Here is a 21,723-nt window from a genome sequence, read left to right as displayed (position 1 = left end):
TCCCAGACCAGAGCTGGCAGATCTGGCAGATCAGATCACTCATGCCGGAAAATATCTAGTCGCTGCGTCCCTTGACTCTGCGGCTTCCGCTGCCCTGGCAGCCGGCAACATTACTGCAATCCGCAGAGCCCTGTGGCTTAAAGCGTGGAACGCGGACTCAGCATCCAAAAAGTCTCTCACCAGTCTTCCCTTTGTCGGTGCCAGACTCTTCGGAGAAAAGCTGGACAAGATCATCTCTGAGGCTACGGGAGGCAAGAGTACCTTCCTCCCCCAACAGAGGACCCCTCGTGCCCCTCCAAAGCGGCGGCCTTTTCCCTTTCGTCCCTTTCGTCAATTCTCCACCAACACCAACTCACGTCGGGAGCGGTCCCCAGCGCGTCAGGAGAGACGGAAGCCCTCCTTTAAGGCAACACCCCACTGGCGTTCCTGGCGTTCCCGTGGCCAGCAGTCCAAGTCCTCCAGGTCCAGATCCCACAGATTTTCCTCCGCATGACTGGGCTCCCGTCACCGGGTCCCCATCAAGGGTCGGCGGTCGTCTCCGCATGTTCAGAAGCACGTGGCTTTCCGTGATAGAAGACGCCTGGGTTCGAGACGTTGTCTCTCACGGCTACAAGATAGAGTTTTCTTCGCTCCCACGCTCACGCTTCGTCCAGTCCAAACCCCCCAAGGATCCCTCCCTCACAAAGGGCTTCTTCGCACCCATTCAGGCCATGCGAGACTCTGGGGTCATCATCTCCGTACCCCCTCAAGACAGATTCCGGGGTTTTTATTCAAACCTCTTCGTGGTACCCAAGAAGAATGGCACAGTCCGCCCCATCCTGGATCTCAAGCGCCTCAACAGGCGGGTCCGCCTCCGGCGATTCCGCATGGAGTCTCTGCGCTCAGTGATAGCGTCCATGGAACCAGGGGAGTTCCTTTGCTCGGTGGACATCCAGGACGCCTATCTCCACATCCCGATCTTTCCAGCTCATCAGAGATTCCTACGCTTCATGGTTCAGGGGCAACACTTCCAGTTCACTGCCCTCCCATTCGGGCTCTCGACAGCTCCCAGAGTCTTCACCAAGGTGATGGCTACTGTCATGGCTATTCTTCGGACCCGGGGAATTCTAGCCATCCCGTATCTAGACGACATTGTGATCAAGGCTCCCTCGGCGGCGGAGTGCCGCGACAGTCTCAACATCACTCTGGATACTCTATCCCGTCTCGGCTGGTTGATCAACAGACCAAAGTCATCTCTGATCCCGACTCAACGCATCTCATTCATCGGCATGATCTTCGATACCACACAAGCGAAGGTTCTTCTGCCCAAGGACAAACTCACAGCTATTCTCAGGGGGATTTGGAAGCTCCAACGCGCACCTCGCTGCTCCCTTCGATACTGCATGAGCATTCTCGGGAAGATGGTGGCGTCAATGGAAGCGGTGCCCTACAGTCAATTCCACACTCGCCCCCTTCAAGGCCTCCTTCTCGCAGCATGGGACAGGTCCCCTCACTCCCTGGATCGACCGATTGCGATCCCTCCTCGAGTCAGAGAGTCATTGGAATGGTGGAGATGCTCTCCCCTCACCCTCCAAGGGAGATCATTTCTTCCCCTTCGATGGAGGGTCGTCACGACAGACGCCAGCCTACTAGGATGGGGGGCCACCTTACAGGACCTCACAGTTCAGGGTCGCTGGACCGAGCCGGAAACCAAGCTTCCCATCAACATCTTGGAATTCAGATCAGTTCGCCTAGCTCTCTTTCATTGGAAGGCTCTGCTTCGCGGACACCCAGTTCGGGTGCAGTCCGACAATGCAACCACTGTAGCCTACATAAACCATCAAGGCAGAACACGCAGCCGAGCGGCAATGAGAGAGGTATCTCAAATCCTTGACTGGGCCGAACAGAACATCCCAGCGATTTCGGCGGTCCACATCCCGGGCGTGGACAATTGGGCCGCCGACTTCCTCAGCCGAGAGGGCCTCGACGCGGGAGAGTGGTCCCTCAATCCCAGAATCTTCCAGCAGATCTGTTCCAGGTGGGGGACCCCCGACGTGGATCTCCTGGCCTCCAGGTGGAATCACAAGGTCCCCCAGTTCGTCTCCAGAGCAAGAGACCCACTAGCGCTCGCAACGGACGCCCTAGCGATCCCCTGGTCGCAGTTCTCTCTGCCGTACCTCTTCCCTCCACTTCCGCTTATACCCAAGCTAGTCAAGAAGATCAAGGCGGAGGGAGTTCCGGTGATTCTCGTGGCCCCAGATTGGCCTCGTCGCCCTTGGTACGCAGAGCTCGTGCACCTTCTCGCCGACGTTCCGTGGAGACTTCCAGACGTCCAGGACCTTCTCACCCAAGGGCCTTTTCTTCACCAGAATTCACAGTCGCTCAATTTAACGGCATGGCTGTTGAAGCCGCAGTACTAACTTCCGCGGGATTCTCAGAAAAGGTCGTCCAGACAATGATCAAAGCTCGGAAGCCTTCCTCTTCCCGCATTTATCACCGGACGTGGAAGGCCTATTTCCACTGGTGTGAAGCTAACCAGGTCACAGCCATGACCTTTTCCTTGCCAGTTCTGTTGTCATTCCTACAGTCTGGTCTGGATGCTGGATTAGCACTCAGCTCCCTCAAGGGGCAAGTGTCTGCTCTTTCCATTCTCTTTCAAAGGAGGATTGCCTCTCGCTCACAGGTTCGTACATTCATTCAGGGGGCCGCGCATGCGGCGCCCCCCCGTTCAGCCTCCGGTGGAGCCCTGGGACCTCAACCTGGTTCTGTCTGTTCTCCAGCATTCCCCCTTCGAACCTATGCAGGAGATGTCCCTCACGTTCCTCTCTTGGAAGGTCGCCTTCTTAGTTGCCATCACGTCAATCAGGCGGGTATCTGAACTAGCGGCGCTTTCCTGCCGCTCTCCATATCTTGTCTTCCACCAGGATAAGGTAGTCCTCCGTCCGGTTCTGTCCTTTCTGCCCAAGGTGGTTTCCTCTTTCCATCTTAACGAGGACATTGTTCTCCCCTCCTTTTGTCCGAATCCTTCGCACCCTCGTGAGATTCTTCTCCACAAGCTGGACTTGGTCAGAGCTCTCCGTTTGTACATTTCCAGGACCTCTCAATTCAGACGGTCGGATTCCCTTTTTGTACTTCCGTCTGGCCGCGCAGAGGCCTATCTGCCTCCAAGTCCTCCATTGCGCGATGGATTCGCTCTGCCGTACTGGAAGCCTACCGGGTAAGAGGGAGAACGCGTCCACTCAGGATTACGGCCCATTCCACCAGGGCGGTGGGAGCCTCGTGGGCGGTCCGTCACCACGCTCCAGCGTCGCAGCTTTGCAAAGCGGCCACCTGGTCTTCGCTTCACACTTTCACAAAGTTCTACAGGGTCCACACTTTTGCATCCTCCGATGCGAGCCTCGGTAGACGAGTTCTGCAGGCTGCAGTGGACCGAGGTCAGCCCTGAGAGTTACAGTAGACCCACCCGTGGGACTGCTTTAGGACGTCCCATGGTCTCTGTGTCCCCCAATGAAGCGATAAAGAAAAGTAGATTTTGGGTACTCACCGTAAAATCTCTTTCTTGGAGCCTTCATTGGGGGACACAGCACCCGCCCTTGTGTTGGACATATGTTACTGTTCAATGTTTCTGTTGAATGTTGAGTTTAATGTCCACTTCTGTACGATTGTTCGTTTTTTCTACTGTTGTCTCCGATTGCTTTCTCACTAACTGAGGTACAATTGCCAGTTGGTGGGTGTATACTGCATAGGAGGAGTTTTCCTTGTTTTGCTTAGTGTCGCCTCCTAGTGGCAGCAGCATACAACCCATGATCTCTGTGTCCCCCAATGAAGGCTCCAAGAAAGAGATTTTTACGGTGAGTACCCAAAATCTACTTTTTGTGCCTTTGTCCTGATGAAGGAGAAGGTTTTCTCTGGAACGCGTTGACTTAATAAATCATGTTTCAGGATCTTGTCTAGGTATCATCAATACGGCAGCGTGGTTTTAACCCTTTCATTCTACTTTGTTTCTTTTGACCGACAGATTCATGAGCGTCTCATTGCAATATGGAGGGCTGCACAGGATTACAGCTTTATACAACAAGAAGATGAAAAAGAGTACGACTGTGTGCATGAACAAGGTTGGAAAAACATCCAAAAAATTTAAAAAGTTGTATTTATTCAGTATCCATTTAATAGAAAATAAAATACAAAAAGCACAAAGAAGATAAAAGGGGGGATGAAAAACAAAACTTACGCGTTTCAGACATCCATGTCCTTAGTCATAGGTATGATTATGAACATGGATGTCGAAAATGTGTTGGTTGTTTGCTTTTCAACCCCCCCTTTTTTTTTTTTTTTTATCTTTGTGCGATTATTATTTACTTATCTTTAAAAAAAAAAAAAAAATTAAATGCATACTAAAAATACATTTTTGGGTTTGTTTTTATTTTGTTGCTGGATTTTTCTAATATTTTGCATACTATTGGGAGTACTGGCCCTGAGTTTTCAGGCATCTTCACATGGACTAATCAATATCACGACCTGGACCGGTGAGCTGATTTTTCCCATGCATGAACCTTTCATTAGAAAAGTGTCTGCATTAAATGTGTCCTCTGCTATCAGCACATCTGTCCATGGGATGTAATGCTCTGCAGAATCTGCTCCGTGGTGAGAACAAGGTGACGTGTAATGGCTGTATTATCGGAGGTGAGGATCAAACTGATGTTTTTCACCAGGGACCAAGAAATTTTTACCTAAAATATATTATATATATATATCTATATTATATCTATCTATCTATATTATATCTATCTATCTATATTATATCTATCTATCTATCTCATATATATATATATATATATATATATAAATATATATATATATATATATATATATATATATATATATATATATATATATATATAGATATAGATATATATATATCAGAAAATGCAGCCTGGTCAAATAAGTAATGCAGAAGAAATCTCCGAAATCTGTGCGCCCTGCAGAACATTGCATCCCTGGGATGTATGTGCCGATTGCAGATGACACATTTCTCGCAGACGTCGCTCAGTACAAACTGTATTTTTCCTTTATGCAAATATTACTAATAGCAAAATCTCCTAATTATCCTGAAGAAGTGAGAGCCGTGGGCGTGTGATACCGGGCTCTCTGCCTCTCTCTGCCCCTGAGAACGCAAAGAAATATATATTGATATACACCTTCAGAGTGAAATGTTGTGAAATCCACCCACGCGGATACACCGACTCTATGGAAACGTTCCTACAAACCATCGGATGGCGAGTAAGGGAGCGATCCAAGAACAGACTCATCAGTAAGTATCGGCCGAGGAGACACGGATGTGACAGACGCAACGATTATCACTTAACACTTTCGTGTTTTCTTTTTGCACATGGCTCATCTCACGAGCAGGGTTGCCTTTTTTCCCTTTAAATATTGTATCTTCTATAATTGTTACTTGTTTGTATATGTTTATGTATATGATATGTATATGTATATGAGCCTCCTGAATTGTAAAGCGCACCGGAATATGTTGGCGCTATAGAAATAAAGATTATTATCATTATTGTATAAATATCTGTTAAATACGACATTACAATTTCCCATCTTATCCCAGAAGTCTTCTTGTCATCAGTGAATGAGAACATTCTTCTTTTTATCTACACTCACCCTATTTTTCATTTTATAAGATGCACCAGATTATAAGATGCACCCTTCTGAATGTCGGTGCTGCGGGATTCAAAGTAATGGCGCTCGGAGTCGGCACGTGCGCATATTGAGCTATCAGCCTAGATCACATCATATTGAGATGGCCTAGAGATTAAGCCTAAATCACATCAGTGCACGCGTCACTTCCGGGCGCCATTTTCCTTAAGTCCGATCAAAGGGGTGTAGGTGGCACGTATTCAGATGAGATCTTGGGCCGAGAGTTCCATCTGACGCCGGGCACCATTATTTGTAGCCCATACCGCCAATATTCAGGATGGCGGGCCCTGCCTCACCACCCACAGCGCAGCAGAGCCCACAGCCCACAGCGCAGCAGAGCCCACAGCGCAGCAGAGCCCACAGCGCAGCAGAGCCCACAGCGCAGCAGAGCCCACAGCCCACAGCGCAGCAGGGCCCACAGCCCACAGCGCAGCAGGGCCCACAGCCCACAGCGCAGCAGGGCCCACAGCGCAGCAGGGCCCACAGCGCAGCAGGACCCACAGCGCAGCAGGACCCACAGCGCAGCAGGACCCACAGCGCAGCAGGACCCACAGCGCAGCAGGACCCACAGCGCAGCAGGACCCACAGCGCAGCAGGACCCACAGCGCAGCAGGACCCACAGCGCAGCAGGACCCACAGCGCAGCAGGGCCCACAGCCCAAAGCGCAGCAGGGCCCACAGCCCACAGCGCAGCAGGGCCCACAGCCCACAGCGCAGCAGGGCCCACAGCCCACAGCGCAGCAGGGCCCACAGCCCACAGCGCAGCAGGGCCCACAGCCCACAGCGCAGCAGGGCCCACAGCCCACAGCGCAGCAGGGACCACAGCCCACAGCGCAGCAGGGCCCACAGCGCAGCAGGGCCCACAGCGCAGCAGGGCCCACAGCGCACAGCGCAGCAGGGCCCACAGCGCAGCAGGGCCCACAGCGCAGCAGGGCCCACAGCCCACAGCGCAGCAGGGACCACAGCGCAGCAGGGCCCACAGCCCACAGCGCAGCAGGGCCCACAGCGCAGCAGGGCCCACAGCGCAGCAGGGCCCACAGCGCAGCAGGGCCCACAGCGCAGCAGGGCCCACAGCGCAGCAGGGCCCACAGCGCAGCAGGGCCCACAGCGCACAGCGCCCACAGCGCACAGCGCAGCAGGGCCCACAGCGCAGCAGGGCCCACAGCGCAGCAGGGACCACAGCCCACAGTGCAGCAGGGACCACAGCGCAGCAGGGCCCACAGCCCACAGCGCAGCAGGGCCCACAGCCCACAGCGCAACAGGGCCCACAGCGCAACAGGGCCCACAGCCCACAGCGCAACAGGGCCCACAGCCCACAGCGCAACAGGGCCCACAGCCCACAGCGCAACAGGGCCCACAGCGCACCGCAACAGGGCCCACAGCGCACCGCAACAGGGCCCACAGCGCACCGCAACAGGGCCCACAGCGCACCCCCTGCAGTACAGCCCAGCTCGCAGCATCGACCCTGCCTCCTGTGACCCTACTCCAGTACCCCCCAGTAAGCTACATTCAGCTTATAAAGACACACCCTTCATTTTCTTCCCATATTTTTGGGAGGAATAGTGCGTCTTATAAGCCGAAAAATATGGTAATATATCTTATTGCTGAAGATTCGCTACAACCAAAAATCAATCTGCATCATCATCTGAGTTAAAGTCTGGACTTCGTGGTGATGCTCATTGCTGCAGGGATAAACTGCTGTTGTTTAGACTTTGAGGCTGAAAATTTGACAAAGTGGTCTTGATATTTTACCTCCAAAGGGTTTGGTTCACAGGGTATTTTTTTTTTCATGTGGATTTCTGCCGTGCCACTTACTGCAGCGGAAACACTGGTGGAAAGTCCCACACAGGTCAGATGTGCTGAATGGGGATTATTTGCCTGCGGATCCGTGGCATGTGGTGCTGTAAATCCGGATCAGGTGATGGCTTCTGCTGCTGTTTCTCTAGCAAATGCTCATCATATTTGCACAAATTACTCACCTATCCCAGCTGCAGAGCCCAGGCCTCGCACCCTTCTCCTATGGCCAGCTCACTCTGTACTAGTCCGCGCTGTTTAACGCTGGTAACATGGCAAGTACCTCTTTTGCCATCATCCAATGTATTTTATGGCCGGCTAAGGCAGCCATGTTTGCCTTTGCATCTCTATTAATCCTGTGGTTACCCGTATCCCTTCAGCAAGTTACTGATTGGATATGTTTCTCCTTATTCTGTGGTTAACCGTCTTTCTGCTGCAAGTTCCTGCATATATCTTTCTGCTTATCCTGTAGCTGATGGGATTGTCCAGTGATCTATTTAAAGGATAGGTGATAACTTACTGATCGATGGGAACCTGCATCAATTGTTCAAATGTGAAATTTTTATACACAATTGAGTGGCAGATCGAATACCCAACGAACATTTCATTCATTTTCTTGGGGGCTCCAGGAAAAAGCAGAGCGCAGTGCTCAGCAGCCCCATAGAATGAATGGAGCGGTGGTAGAGTAGTCGTCGCACTGCCACTATAGTATAATGGGGATAAAAGGTCACACTTCTGCTGATTGGTGCGGGTCCCAGCAATTGGGTCCCGACTTTAACAAGTGATCCCCCCCATTCAGGGTCCCTTTATCGGACCACCCTTCTTAACCATTTCCTTGATGCAAGTTCCTGACTGCATATACACAACTGTTAATCCTGTTAACCATCTACTTGCTGCAAGTTCCTGACTTAATATATGGCTCAACTAAACCTGAGGTCATCTCTATTATTACTACTCGTTCCTGGATATAACTATCCTCCACCTGCATATACTTCTTTCAGCTCTGCTTGCCCATCTGCCGACCTGTATACCCTGCTGTCCTTGCTGATCCACATGCTATCTATTTCTGCTGTCAGCAGTCCATACTTTTCAGCCTACCCCTGAGAGCGTACACCTCACCAGGTGACCCCTTAACATAACCAATACCCTAGAGCAGTCATGGCGAACCTTTTACAGGCAGAGTGCCCAAACTGTAGCCCTAAACCCATTTTTTTTTTCCGAAGTGCCAACCAATCCTATTATGTAAATAATTAATTGTAACCTTACTTTTGCCGTCTTCTCTTCTCTCCAGCAGGGGGCATCACGCTCATGCATGCTTACCACACATTGAAGCTGAGCCCCTGCCCTTTCCAGACACAGCAGTTGGATTGATCTTTCTGGAAAAAATTGCAGCATATTAGACAGAGATTTTAGCATGGAATGCAATTAGATGTCACCCTGTAATCCACATCTACATTTCAAAGTCTGAACATCTTGAAATCCCATAAAGATGTACGAGTGGCTCCCCTCCCCATCATTGTGTAGTTCTGTCCCCTTCCTCGGCCACTTCCTGGTAAACATGTCCCCCATCCTGATATATATTTCCTACATTCTGGTATATTTGTCCCTATCACGGCCCCATCCTGGTAAATGTTACCCATTCTGGCATGTTCCCCCATGCTGGTAAATGTACCCCATCCTGACATATTGCCCATCCTTGTAAATGTTCCCCCATCATGGCATGTACCCCATTCCTGGTAAATGTCCTCCATCCTGGTAAATGTTCCCAATCCTGGTTAATTCACCTCCATCCAGGTAAATGTACCCTATCGTGGCATGTTTCCTCCATCCTGGCATGCATGTTTCCTCCATCCTGGCATGCATGTTTCCTCCATCCTGGCATGCATGTTTCCTCCATCCTGGCATGCATGTTTCCTCCATCCTGGCATGCATGTTTCCTCCATCCTGGCATGCATGTTTCCTCCATCCTAGCATGCATGTTTCCTCCATCTTGGCATGCATGTTTCCTCCATCCTGGCATGCATGTTTCCTCCATCCTGGCATGCATGTTTCCTCCATCCTAGCATGCATGTTTCCTCCATCTTGGCATGCATGTTTCCTCCATCCTGGCATGCATGTTTCCTCCATCTTGGCATGCATGTTTCCTCCATCCTGGCATGTATGTTTCCTCCATCCTGACAGGCATGTTTCCTCCATCCTGCCATGCATGTTTCCTCCATCCTGACAGGCATGTTTCCTCCATCCTGACATGCATGTTTCCCCCCCATCCTGGCATGCATGTCCCCACCCCATGCTGGCATGTGCGTTCCCCCACCCCATGCTGGCATGTGCGTTCCCCCACCCCATGCTGGCATGTGCGTTCCCCCTCCCCCACCCCATGCTGGCATGTGCGTTCCCCCTCCCCCACCCTAAGCTGGCAATTACGTTCCCCCACCGCCACCCCACACTGCCAAGTGCATTCCCCCCCACCCCACGCTGCCATGTGCGTTCCCCCTCACCCCACGCTGCCATGTGCCTTCACCCCCACCTCACGCTGCCATGTGCATTCCCCCACCCCACGCTGCCATGTGCATTCCCCCACCCCACGCTGCCATGTGCGTTCCCCCACCCCATGCTGGCGCTGCCCCCCCATCCCCACCTTGGCACAGCCGCACACAAGTTAGAAAAAAAAAAAAGAAAAAGCGCAACAGACAACTTACCTGCACACGCTCCCCTGCTGCGCGCTGCTGGGTCCTCAGTTCCCACGCGGCCAGCAGACGGCGCCGCTCCTCCGTCTGCTAGGCAACACACCTGCAGCCTGGGAGAGGAGGAGTGTCAGAGCGGAGGAGAAATGTCTCCTCCGCTCCAACACAGGTTTGATCTGCCGGCGCCACTGCACTAGCAGATCAAAACTGCAGAATCGGGCGACAGCACGCGTGCCACCAGAATGGGCTCAGCGTGCCCCTGGTGGCACGCGTGCCATAGGTTCGCCATCACTGCCCTAGAGTAAGCTTACCTGCAGTCCTATGTAAAACTATTAACATACCTGGATGATCATTGAACTGTATCAAAACAAGAAATTCAGCACTGTTCTATCTGCATGCCAAAAACAATATCAAAAGCACGGTTAATAGAGGGAGTCATAACGTACCTCGTGCTACCTGATTGCGACAAGCCCTGAGCGACTGAAAAAGGCTGAAGCCATCGATTGTCACAAAAGCGGACGGGTACAAGATGCTCATCTCTTCATGCTTCAGGAGAAGGAGGAAAAACAATCAAAGAGAGAAAATAAAATATATAGGACATTGCAGATCAGCATCTAATAAACAAGGACTGGCAACTTCTTAGGATCATGGATCGACTCTTAAAAAGAAGAGTAGAGAACAGGAAAAAATCGTTTTCAGCCTACCGTAATGCCTGTGATATGGATTCAATTGTGATGCACGGATAACACCAGGATTGGGGTTCCCAGGATAGAGCAACAGCAAAAATAGTAGATAGATTTCAGCACCAATTAGGATACCATCCAAAAATTATGTAAAAAAATAGAAAATTCTTTATTGCATCTTCATGTTAAAAATATGAACACACAATTTAAAAGTCCACAAATAACACCTGACTGGTTTCGGATCTAAAGATCCTTACTCATAGGATCACACACCTATGAGTAAGGATCTTCTCTTTAGATCCGAAACGCGTCAGGTGTTATTTATGGACTTTTAAATTGTGTGTTCATATTTTTAACATGAAGATCCAATAAAGAATTTTCTATTTTTTTTTACATAATTTTTGGATGGTATCCTAATTGGTGCTTGATTCTATCTACTATTTTTGCTGTTGCTCTTAAAAAGAAGGACTGTGAAGAACTGCAGGTGGATAGATTTCATGTGCTAATATTACTATGAATACACTGAATAGCACCCATGACAGCTGCCATTATGCATCTTGGGCTCCACTCTTGTTGCCCGAAAGTAAAGCCAAGAAAGAAGCCCACCAGAAAATCATTCTTCTAAATCAATACACTAGCAATGTAATTGGAAATTCCTTGTAGCAGACATGAAAATGCAGAAGCAAATGCGCTACCTGTTCAGTGACTCCCGGGTGTCGGGGAATCTCGTAGGTCCTGCACTTCAGCTGAAGGATGGGGTCTTCATTTAATAGTTGGGAAAGAAGCAGCACCCCGCTCTGGAGGAAAGAAAGGAAGAACGGAAAGTCCATGAAATGGGTTTGTCATTATGGCTGATGCAGGCAGGATGGCTTATCCAATGAACCGATCCAGGCAAACCGCCCCGCTAAACTTTTAAAATACTAAACCAGGGGCAGCCCCTATGTGGAATGGTCACAGATCACTGTAGAGTTATGTGCCGGCTTCAGAAGTGGTGTCAGCTCTGTTGGAAACTCACAGGATCACTGCAGCTTCTCATATGGCGTATTCTTTTAATCACGCGACTGCTGCAGCCAATGACAGGTTGCAGCGGTCTTTGACTTTTGATCAGAGTAGGCACCACTTCTTGAGCCACTGGAAAGAGCGTACGCTTCACGCTTCCATTTATTATTTTAAAGTGATCCATAGAATAAAGGGAATTTTGTTTACTTACCGTAAATTCCTTTTCTTCTAGCTCCTATTGGGAGACCCAGACAATTGGGTGTATAGCTTCTGCCTCTGGAGGCCACACAAAGTATTACACTTTTAAAAAAGTGTAACCCCTCCCCTCTGCCTATACACCCTCCCGTGGACCACGGGCTCCTCAGTTTTGGTGCAAAAGCAGGAAGGAGAAAACTTATAAATTGGTCAAGGGTAAATTCAATCTGAAGGATGTTCGGAGAACTGAAGACCATGAACCAAAAGAACAAATCAACATCAACAACATGTGTACACAAAAGAACAACCAGCCCGAAGGGCACAGGGGTGGGTGCTGGGTCTCCCAATAGGAGCTAGAAGAAAAGGAATTTACGGTAAGTAACAAAATTCCCTTTTTCTTTGTCGCTCCATTGGGAGACCCAGACAATTGGGACGTCCAAGAGCAGTCCCTGGGTGGGTAAAACAATACCTCAATAGAAAGAGCCGAAAACGGCCCCCTCTTACAGGTGGGCAACCGCCGCCTGGAGGACTCGCCTACCTAGGCTGGCGTCTGCCGAAGCATAGGTATGCACTTGATAGTGCTTCGTGAAAGTGAGCAGACTAGACCACGTAGCTGCCTGACACACCTGCTGAGCCGTCGCCCGGTGCCGCAATGCCCAGGACGCACCTACGGCTCTGGTAGAATGGGCTTTCAACCCTGAAGGGAGCGGAAGCCCAGAAGTACGGTAGGCCTCGAGAATCGGTTCCTTGATCCACCGAGCCAAGGTTGACTTGGAGGCCTGAGAGCCCTTACGCTGGCCAGCGACAAGGACAAAGAGCGCGTCTGAACGGCGCAGGGGTGCCGTGCGAGACACGTAGAACCGGAGTGCTCTCACAAGATCCAAAGAGTGCAAATCCTTTTCACACTGGTGAATTGGATTAGGGCAAAAGGAAGGCAAGGAGATATCCTGATTTAGATGAAAAGGGGATACCACCTTAGGGAGAAATTCCGGGACAGGATGCAGAACCACCTTATCCTGGTGGAAAACCAGGAAGGGAGCTTTGCATGACAGCGCTGCAAGCTCAGACACTCTCCGAAGTGATGTGACTGCCACCAGGAAGGCCACCTTCTGAGAAAGACGGGAGAGAGAGACATCCCGCAGCGGCTCAAAAGGCGGCTTTTGAAGAGCCGTCAGGACCCTGTTAAGATCCCAAGGTTCCAACGGACGTTTGTAAGGTGGGACCATGTGGCAAACCCCCTGCAGGAACGTGCGGACCTGCGGAAGCCTAGCTAGACGCTTTTGAAAAAACACGGAGAGCGCCGATACTTGGCCCTTGAGAGAGCCGAGGGACAAACCCTTGTCCATTCCAGATTGTAGGAATGAAAGGAATGTTGGTAAGGCAAACGGCCATGGAGGAAAACCGTTATCAGAGCACCAGGATAAGAAGATTTGCCAAGACCTGTAATAGATCTTGGCGGACGTTGGCTTCCTGGCTTGTCTCATGGTGGCAATGACATCCTGAGATAACCCTGAAGACGCTAGGATCCAGGACTCAATGGCCACACAGTCAGGTTGAGGGCCACAGAATTCAGATGGAAAAACGGGCCTTGTGACAGCAAGTCTGGGCGGTCTGGAAGTGCCCACGGTTGACCCACCATGAGATGCCACAGATCCGGGTACCACGACCGCCTCGGCCAGTCTGGAGCGACGAGAATGGCGCGACGGCAGTCGGACCGGATCTTGCGCAGTACCCTGGGCAGCATTGCCAGAGGAGGAAACACATATGGCAGTCGAAACTGCGACCAATCCTGGACCAAAGCGTCCGCAGTCAGAGCTCTGTGATCCTGAGACCGCGCCATGAAGGCCGGGACCTTGTTGTTGTGTCGTGACGTCATGAGATCGACGTCCGACGTTCCCCAGCGGCGACAGATCTCTCGAAACACGTCTGGGTGAAGAGACCATTCCCCCGCGTCCATGCCCTGACGACTGAGAAAATCTGCTTCCCAGTTTTCTACGCCCGGGATGTGAACTGCGGAGATGGAAGAGCCTGTGACTTCCACCCACTGCAGAATCCGCTGGACTTCCTGGAAGGCTTGACGACTGCGAGTGCCGCCTTGGTGGTTGATGTAGGCGACGGCAGTGGCGTTGTCCGACTGGATTCGGATCTGCCTGCCCTCCAGCCACCGATGGAAAGCCAATAGGGCTAGATATACTGCCCTTATCTGCAGGATATTGATCTGAAGGGACGATTCTATTGGAGTCCAGGTTCCTTGAGCCCTGTGGTGGAGAAAAACCGCTCCCCAACCTGACAGGCTCGCGTCCGTGGTGACCACGGCCCAGGTTGGGGGTAGGAAGGATTTTCCCCGAGATGTGGGTAGGAGCCACCACTGAAGTGATGTTTTGGTTGCAAGGGAGAGAGAGATGTTCTTGTCTAGGGAAGCCGAACTCTTGTCCCATTTGCGAAGAATTTCCCATTGGAGTGGCCGTAGATGGAATTGCGCGAACGGCACTGCCTCCATAGCTGCCACCATCTTCCCCAGGAAGTGCATGAGGCGCCTTAAGGGGTGTGACTGACTCCGAAGAAGTGATTGCACCCCCGCCTGCAGAGAAAGCTGTTTGTCGCGCGGTAGCTTGACTAACGCTTGCTGGGTATGAAACTCCATCCCGAGGTAAGTCAGTGATTGGGTTGGCGTCAACATGGATTTTGGGAAATTGATGATCCACCCGAACTGCTGGAGAGTCGCCAGAGTGACGGTAAGACTTCGTTGACACGCCACCCGAGAAGGAGCCCTGACTAGGAGATCGTCCAAGTAGGGGATCACCGAGTGGCCCTGAGAGTGCAGGACCGCCACGACGGATGCCATGACTTTGGTGAAAACCCGTGGGGCTGTCGCCAGGCCGAAGGGCAATGCGACGAACTGGAGGTGTTCGTCCCCGATGGCGAAACGCAGGAAACGATGTTCGGGTGCGATCGGCACATGGAGATAAGCATCCTTGATGTCGATGGATGCTAGGAAGTCTCCTTGTGACATCGAAGCGATGACCGAGCGGAGAGATTCCATCCGAAACCGTCTGGTTCTCACATGTCTGTTGAGCAGCTTGAGGTCCAGAACGGGACGGAATGACCCGTCCTTTTTTGGCACCACAAACAAGTTGGAGTAAAATCCGCGACCACGTTCCTGAAGGGGAACGGGGATCACAACTCCTTCTATCTTTAGAGCGTCCACTGCCTGAAAAAGTGCGCCGGCCTGTGCGGGGGGTGGGGAGGTTCTGAAGAAACGAGCCGTAGGTCGAGAGCTGAACTCTATCCTGTAACCATGAGACAGAATGTCTCTCACCCATCGGTCTTGAACGTGTGGCCACCAGGCGTCGCCAAAGCGGGAGAGACTGCCACCGACCGAGGATGTGGCTAGGTGAGGCCGAGAGTCATGAGGAGGCCGTCTTGGAGGCAGTGCCTCCTGCGGCCTTTTGGGGGCGTGACTTGGACCGCCACGCATAGGAGTTCCTCTGTCCTTTCTCCGGCCGGTTGGACGAAGAGGATTGGGGCTTGGCGGAGGGACGAAAGGACCGAAACCTCGATTGGATTTTTCTCTGCTGAGGTCTCTTAGGTTTGGACTGGGGTAAGGAGGAGTCCTTTCCCGAGGATTCCTTAATAATCTCATCCAACCGTTCGCCAAATAAACGTTCGCCAGAAAAAGGCAAACCAGTTAAGAACCTTTTGGAAGCAGAGTCTGCTTTCCATTCACGCAGCCACATGGCCCTGCGGACAGCCACGGAGTTAGCGGATGCCACGGCCGTACGGCTAGCGGAGTCCAGGACGGCGTTCATGGCGTAGGACGAAAATGCTGATGCCTGAGAGGTCAAGGAAGAAACATGCGGAGCAGAATTCCGCGTGACAGCATTAATCTCAGTCAGACATGCCGAGATTGCTTGGAGAGCCCACACGGCCGCAAAGGCCGGGGCGAAAGATGCGCCCGTGGCCTCATAAATAGACTTCACCAAGAGCTCTATCTGTCTGTCAGTGGCATCCTTCAGGGATGAGCCATCGGCAACAGACACAACGGACCTAGCAGCCAATCTAGAGACTGGAGGATCCACCTTGGGAGAGTGTGCCCAGCCCTTAAAGACTTCAGGTGGAAAGGGATAACGCGTGTCAGAGTGCCGTTTAGCAAAACGCTTGTCCGGGACCGCTCTGGGCTTCTGGACAGCGTCCCTGAAGTTAGAGTGATCAAAAAACGTATTGCGCGTACGATTGGGGAATCGAAATTGGTGTTTCTCCTGCTGAGAAGCCGACTCCTCTACAGGTGGAGGCGGGGGAGAGAGATCCAACACCTGGTTGATGGACGAGATAAGATCATTTACTAAGGCGTCCCCCTCAGGGGTATCAAGGTTGAGGGCGAAGTCAGGGTCAGAGCCCTGAGCTCCCACGTCCGCCTCGTCATCCTGAGAATCCTCAAGCTGGGATCCAGAGCAGCGTGAGGAGGCCGGGGGAAGAGTCCCAGCGAGGCAGCTTAGCCGGTCTGGGACTGCGATCCGGGCAGGAGTCCTCCGCCTGGGACCTAGGGGCTATCCTGGGAGCGCGCTGCGGCGCGGACCGAGAAGGCCCTGGAGGAGACAAACTAACAGGGGCCGGGGCCTGTGAAGAGCCCGGTCTGGACTGCAATGCCTCAAGGAGCTTAGATGACCATTTGTCCATAGACTGTGCAATGGATTGAGAAAGTGACTGAGAGAGTTTCTCAGCGAAAGAGGCCAATGACAGTGACTCTGTCCCTGCAGCCTGCTCAGGGGGAGCAGGGGGATCTACATGAGCCGAGGGGCCCACAAGTGCCCTAGGCTCCGGCTGAGCAAGAGTGGCAGGAGTCGAGCATTGATCACAGTGAGGGTAGGTGGATCCCGCAGGCAACATAGCCCCACAAGAGGTACAGGCCGCGAAAAAAACCTGTGCCTTAGTAGCTTTGCTCCTTGTGGACGACATGCTGTTGTCTCTTAGGAGAGTGACCACTGAGGGTATATGGGAAAAGGGTATACAGCCTTTCCGAACAGATATATATATATATATATCCCGGCACCCTAGGGGGACCAGCACCGGGTGACCGGTGTGGCTTACCAACCGCTAACGAGCGGAGTGTGTCCTCCAGCTTCCCTGTCGTGGATCCCCCGGAGCTGCAGAGCTTTGCCGCTGATTAGCATCCACCGGCAGAATGCTAAAAATGGCCGCCGGAGCTCTCAGGGGGGGAGTGGAGCCGAGGGTGGCGCTAGCAAAGAGCGGGAATCTGGAGTCCCCTAAGTGGTCAATGGGTCAATGAGGGGGGGGAGTGAGACATGCAAGATGCTCCAGCCCTCAAATCCGACGTCATGTCGGTAATCCCGCCCTTACCCCTGACAGGCAGGCTCATGGGCGGGATTTTTCGCGACTAGGCCGCGGCGAAGCCGGGGACTAAATTTAAGGCCGCGCCCGACAAGCAGGCACGGTCGGCGCGGAAGTCCGCCAAAAAGATAACGGACGGAACTACCGCGGCTTCCGGGGAGAAGGTGCGACCCACCCTGTACAGTCCCCACATGGGGACACAGAGTACCTTCAAGTTGCAGGGCCCGATCCCTGGGGGTGAAGAAGCTCCGGTCCGGCAGGTTCCTCCAGGGGCTGCGGATGGAGCACGGTCCCAGCACATGGATGACCGCTTAGGATCCCACTTCTCCCAGAGCCGCATAAGGGATGGTGAAGGAGACGGCATGTGGCTCCAGCCTCTGTACCTGCAATGGGTACCTCAACCTTAACAACACCGCCGACATAGTGGGGTGAGAAGGGAACATGCCGGGGACCCCATCGGGGTCCTCTTTTCTTCCATCCGACATAACTAAGTATGAGAATGCTTGAGTGGATGTGTGCCTCCTTCCACACAAAGCATAAATCTAAGGAGCCCGTGGTCCACGGGAGGGTGCATAGGCAGAGGGGAGGGGTTACACTTTTTTAAAAGTGTAATACTTTGTGTGGCCTCCAGAGGCAGAAGCTATACACCCAATTGTCTGGGTCTCCCAATGGAGCGACAAAGAAATATTATTTATACACATATACACACAGATATACATACATTAGAAAGAAAGAAAGAAAGAAAGAAAGAAAGAAAGAAAGAACGAGAGAGATTATATATATATATTTCAGTGTCATACTACCCCATAGGTCCCAGCCAACCCCATTAAGATTCAATACTAAACATAGATTTGGCGTTCTAGACACCCTATTGGACCTTTAATGAACGGTAAACTGTTTTTTTAGGACCCAGGCATCCAAAAAACAACTAAAGCTGGACATAGATACAGTGCCTGCAAGTAGTCTTCAACCCCCTGCAGATTTAGCAGGGTTGATAAGATGCAAATAAGTTAGAGCCTGCAAACTTCAAACAAGAGCAGGATTTATTAACAGATGCATAAATCTTACAAACCAACAAGTTATGTTGCTCAGTTAAATTTTAATAAATTTTCAACATAAAAGTGTGGGTCAATTATTATTCAACCCCTAGGTTTAATATTTTGTGGAATAACCCTTGTTTGCAATTACAGCTAATAATCGTCTTTTATAAGACCTGATCAGGCCGGCACAGGTCTCTGGAGTTATCTTGGCCCACTCCTCCATGCAGATCTTCTCCAAGTTATCTAGGTTCTTTGGGTGTCTCATGTGGACTATAATCTTGAGCTCCTTCCACAAGTTTTCAATTGGGTTAAGGTCAGGAGACTGACTAGGCCACTGCAACACCTTGATTTTTTCCCTCTTGAACCAGGCCTTGGTTTTCTTGGCTGTGTGCTTTGGGTCGTTGTCTTGTTGGAAGATGAAATGACGACCCATCTTAAGATCCTTGATGGAGGAGCGGAGGTTCTTGGCCAAAATCTCCAGGTAGGCCGTGCTATCCATCTTCCCATGGATGCAGACCAGATGGCCAGGCCCCTTGGCTGAGAAACAGCCCCACAGCATGATGCTGCCACCACCATGCTTGACTGTAGGGATGGTATTCTTGGGGTTGTATGCAGTGCCATACAGTCTACAAACGTCACGTGTGTGGTTAGCACCAAAGATCTCGATCTTGGTCTCATCAGACCAGAGAACCTTGAACCAGTCTGTCTCAGAGTCCTCCAAGTGATCATGAGCAAACTGTAGACGAGCCTTGACATGACGCTTTGAAAGTAACGGTACCTTACGGGCTCGTCTGGAACGGAGACCATTGCGGTGGAGTACGTTACTTTTGGTATTGACTGAAACCAATGTCCCCACTGCCATGAGATCTTCCCGGAGCTCCTTCCTTGTTGTCCTTGGGTTAGCCTTGACTCTCGGACAAGCCAGGCCTCGGCACGGGTGGAAACTTTCAAAGGCTGTCCAGGCCGTGGAAGGCTAACAGTAGTTCCATAAGCCTTCCACTTCCGGATGATGCTCCCAACAGTGGAGACAGGTAGGCCCAACTCCTTGGAAAGGGTTTTGTACCCCTTGCCAGCCTTGTGACCCTCCACGATCTTGTCTCTGATGGCCTTGGAATGCTCCTTTGTCTTTCCCATGTTGACCAAGTATGAGTGCTGTTCACAAGTTTGGGGAGGGTCTTAATTAGTCAGAAAAGGCTGGAAAGAGAATTTTGTTTACTTACCGTAAATTCTTTTTCTTATAGTTCCGACATGGGAGACCCAAACCATGGGGTGTATAGCTTCTGCCTCCGGAGGACACACAAAGTACTACACTCAAACGTGTAGCTCCTCCCTCCGGGCTATATACACCCCCTGGATGACAATCTAACCAGTTCAGTGCAAAAGCTGAAGGAGGACATCCACCCATAAGTAGAGATAGAGTAAAACTCGGAAAGACCGGAACTCTGTCTACTAACAACAGCCGGTGAAACACACGGAACAAAAAACTGCCAACAGGCAACAGGGAGGGTGCTGGGTCTCCCATGTCGGAACTATAAGAAAAAGAATTTACGGTAAGTAAACAAAATTCTCTTTTTCTTCATCGTTCCTTATGGGAGACCCAAACCATGGGACGTTCCAAAGCAGTCCATGGGTGGGAAATAAACCAAACTGAGAAGTAGGCAAAACCTAACTTCACAAATGGGCGACAGCCACCTGAAGAATGCATCTGCCCAAGCTCGCATCTGCCGAAGCATGAGCATGCACTTGGTAGTGCTTCGAAAAAGTGTGCAGACTGGACCACGTGGCAGCCTGACAAACCTGCTGAGCCGTAGCCTGGTGCCTGAAAGCCCAGGAGGCACAGACAGCTCTAGTCGAGTGTGCCTTAATCCCTGGCGGAGGAGGCACCTGAGAACACTGGTAGGCATCGGTGATAGCCGACCAGATCCAACGAGCTAGGGTCGGTTTAGAAGCAGCGAGACCCTTGCGCTGACCAGTGGTTAGCACAAAAAGTGAGGTGCACCGCCTAAAAACGGCGGTGCGTGACACATAGATTCGGAGCGCCCGCACCAAATCTAAGGAATGCAACGCCTTCTCAAAGCGATGCACAGGGGCCGGACAAAGAGAAGGCAATGAAATGTCCTGGTTAAGGTGGAAAGGAGACACCACCTTAGGGAGAAAGTCCGGAGTCGGACGAAGAACCACCTTGTCTTGGTGAAACACCAAAAGAAGGGAATTTTGTTACTTACCGTAAATTCCTTTTCTTCTAGCTCCAATTGGGAGACCCAGACGATTGGGTGTATAGCTACTGCCTCCGGAGGCCACACAAAGCATTACACTAAAAAGTGTAAGGCCCCTCCCCTTCTGGCTATACACCCCCCGTGGGATCACGGGCTTGCTCAGTTTTAGTGCTAAAGCAAGAAGGAGGAAAGCCAATAACTGGTTTAAACAAATTCAATCCGAAGTAACATCGGAGAACTGAAAACCGTTCAACATGAACAACATGTGTACCCGAACAACCAAAAATCCCGAAGGAAACAGGGCGGGTGCTGGGTCTCCCAATTGGAGCTAGAAGAAAAGGAATTTACGGTAAGTAACAAAATTCCCTTCTTCTTCGGCGCTCCATTGGGAGACCCAGACGATTGGGACGTCCAAAAGCAGTCCCTGGGTGGGTAAATTAATACCTCATGTTAGAGCTGTAAAACAGCCCTTCCCTACAAGGAGGCAACCGCCGCCTGCAGGACTCTTCTACCTAAGCTGGCATCCGCCTAAGCGTAGGTATGCACCTGACAATGCTTGGTGAAAGTGTGCAGACTCGACCAGGTAGTTGCCTGGCACACCTGCTGAGCCGTAGCCTGGTGCCGTAATGCCTAGGGCGCACCCACGGCTCTGGTAGAATGGGCTTTCAGCCCTGATGGAACCGGAAGCCCAGCAGAACAGTAGGCTTCAAGAATTGGTTCCTTGATCCATCGAGCCAGGGTGGATTTAGAAGCCTGCGACTCTTTACGCTGATTAGCGACAAGCACAGAGAGTGCATCCGAGCGGCGCAGAGGCGCCGTGCGGGAAATGTAGATTCTGAGTGCTCTCACCAGATCCAACAAATGCAAATCCATTCCATATCGATGAAATGGATGAGGCAAAAGGAAGGTAAGGAGATATCCTGATTGAGATGAAAGGGGGATACCACCTTAGGGAGAACTCCGGAATCGGGCGCAGCACTGCCTTGCCTTGGTGAAACACCAGGAAGGAAGCTTTTGGATGACAGCGCTGCTAGCTCGGACACTCTCCTAAGAGACGTGACCGCTACCAGAAAGGCCTCTTT

The 21,723-nt window shown here is 51.5% G+C and overlaps 1 protein-coding gene across 2 annotated transcripts in view; it reads right to left on the bottom strand.

Moving 5' to 3' along the window:
• Positions 1–21,723, bottom strand: part of RAB3GAP2 (RAB3 GTPase activating non-catalytic protein subunit 2) — a 172,326-nt gene that overhangs the window by 92,125 nt on the left and 58,478 nt on the right. For both annotated transcript variants that reach the window (XM_075339111.1, XM_075339112.1), the window contains exons 7-8: positions 11,538–11,639; positions 10,606–10,705 (exon numbers count right to left, since the gene is read on the bottom strand). In XM_075339111.1, the coding sequence (XP_075195226.1) occupies positions 10,606–10,705; positions 11,538–11,639 (202 nt within the window). The remainder of the gene's footprint in view (positions 1–10,605; positions 10,706–11,537; positions 11,640–21,723) is intronic.

This window comes from Anomaloglossus baeobatrachus, chromosome 3 (genome assembly GCF_048569485.1).
Source record: "Anomaloglossus baeobatrachus isolate aAnoBae1 chromosome 3, aAnoBae1.hap1, whole genome shotgun sequence".
Lineage (NCBI taxonomy): Eukaryota > Metazoa > Chordata > Amphibia > Anura > Aromobatidae > Anomaloglossus > Anomaloglossus baeobatrachus.
This window is presented reverse-complemented; position numbering and strand designations above follow the sequence as displayed.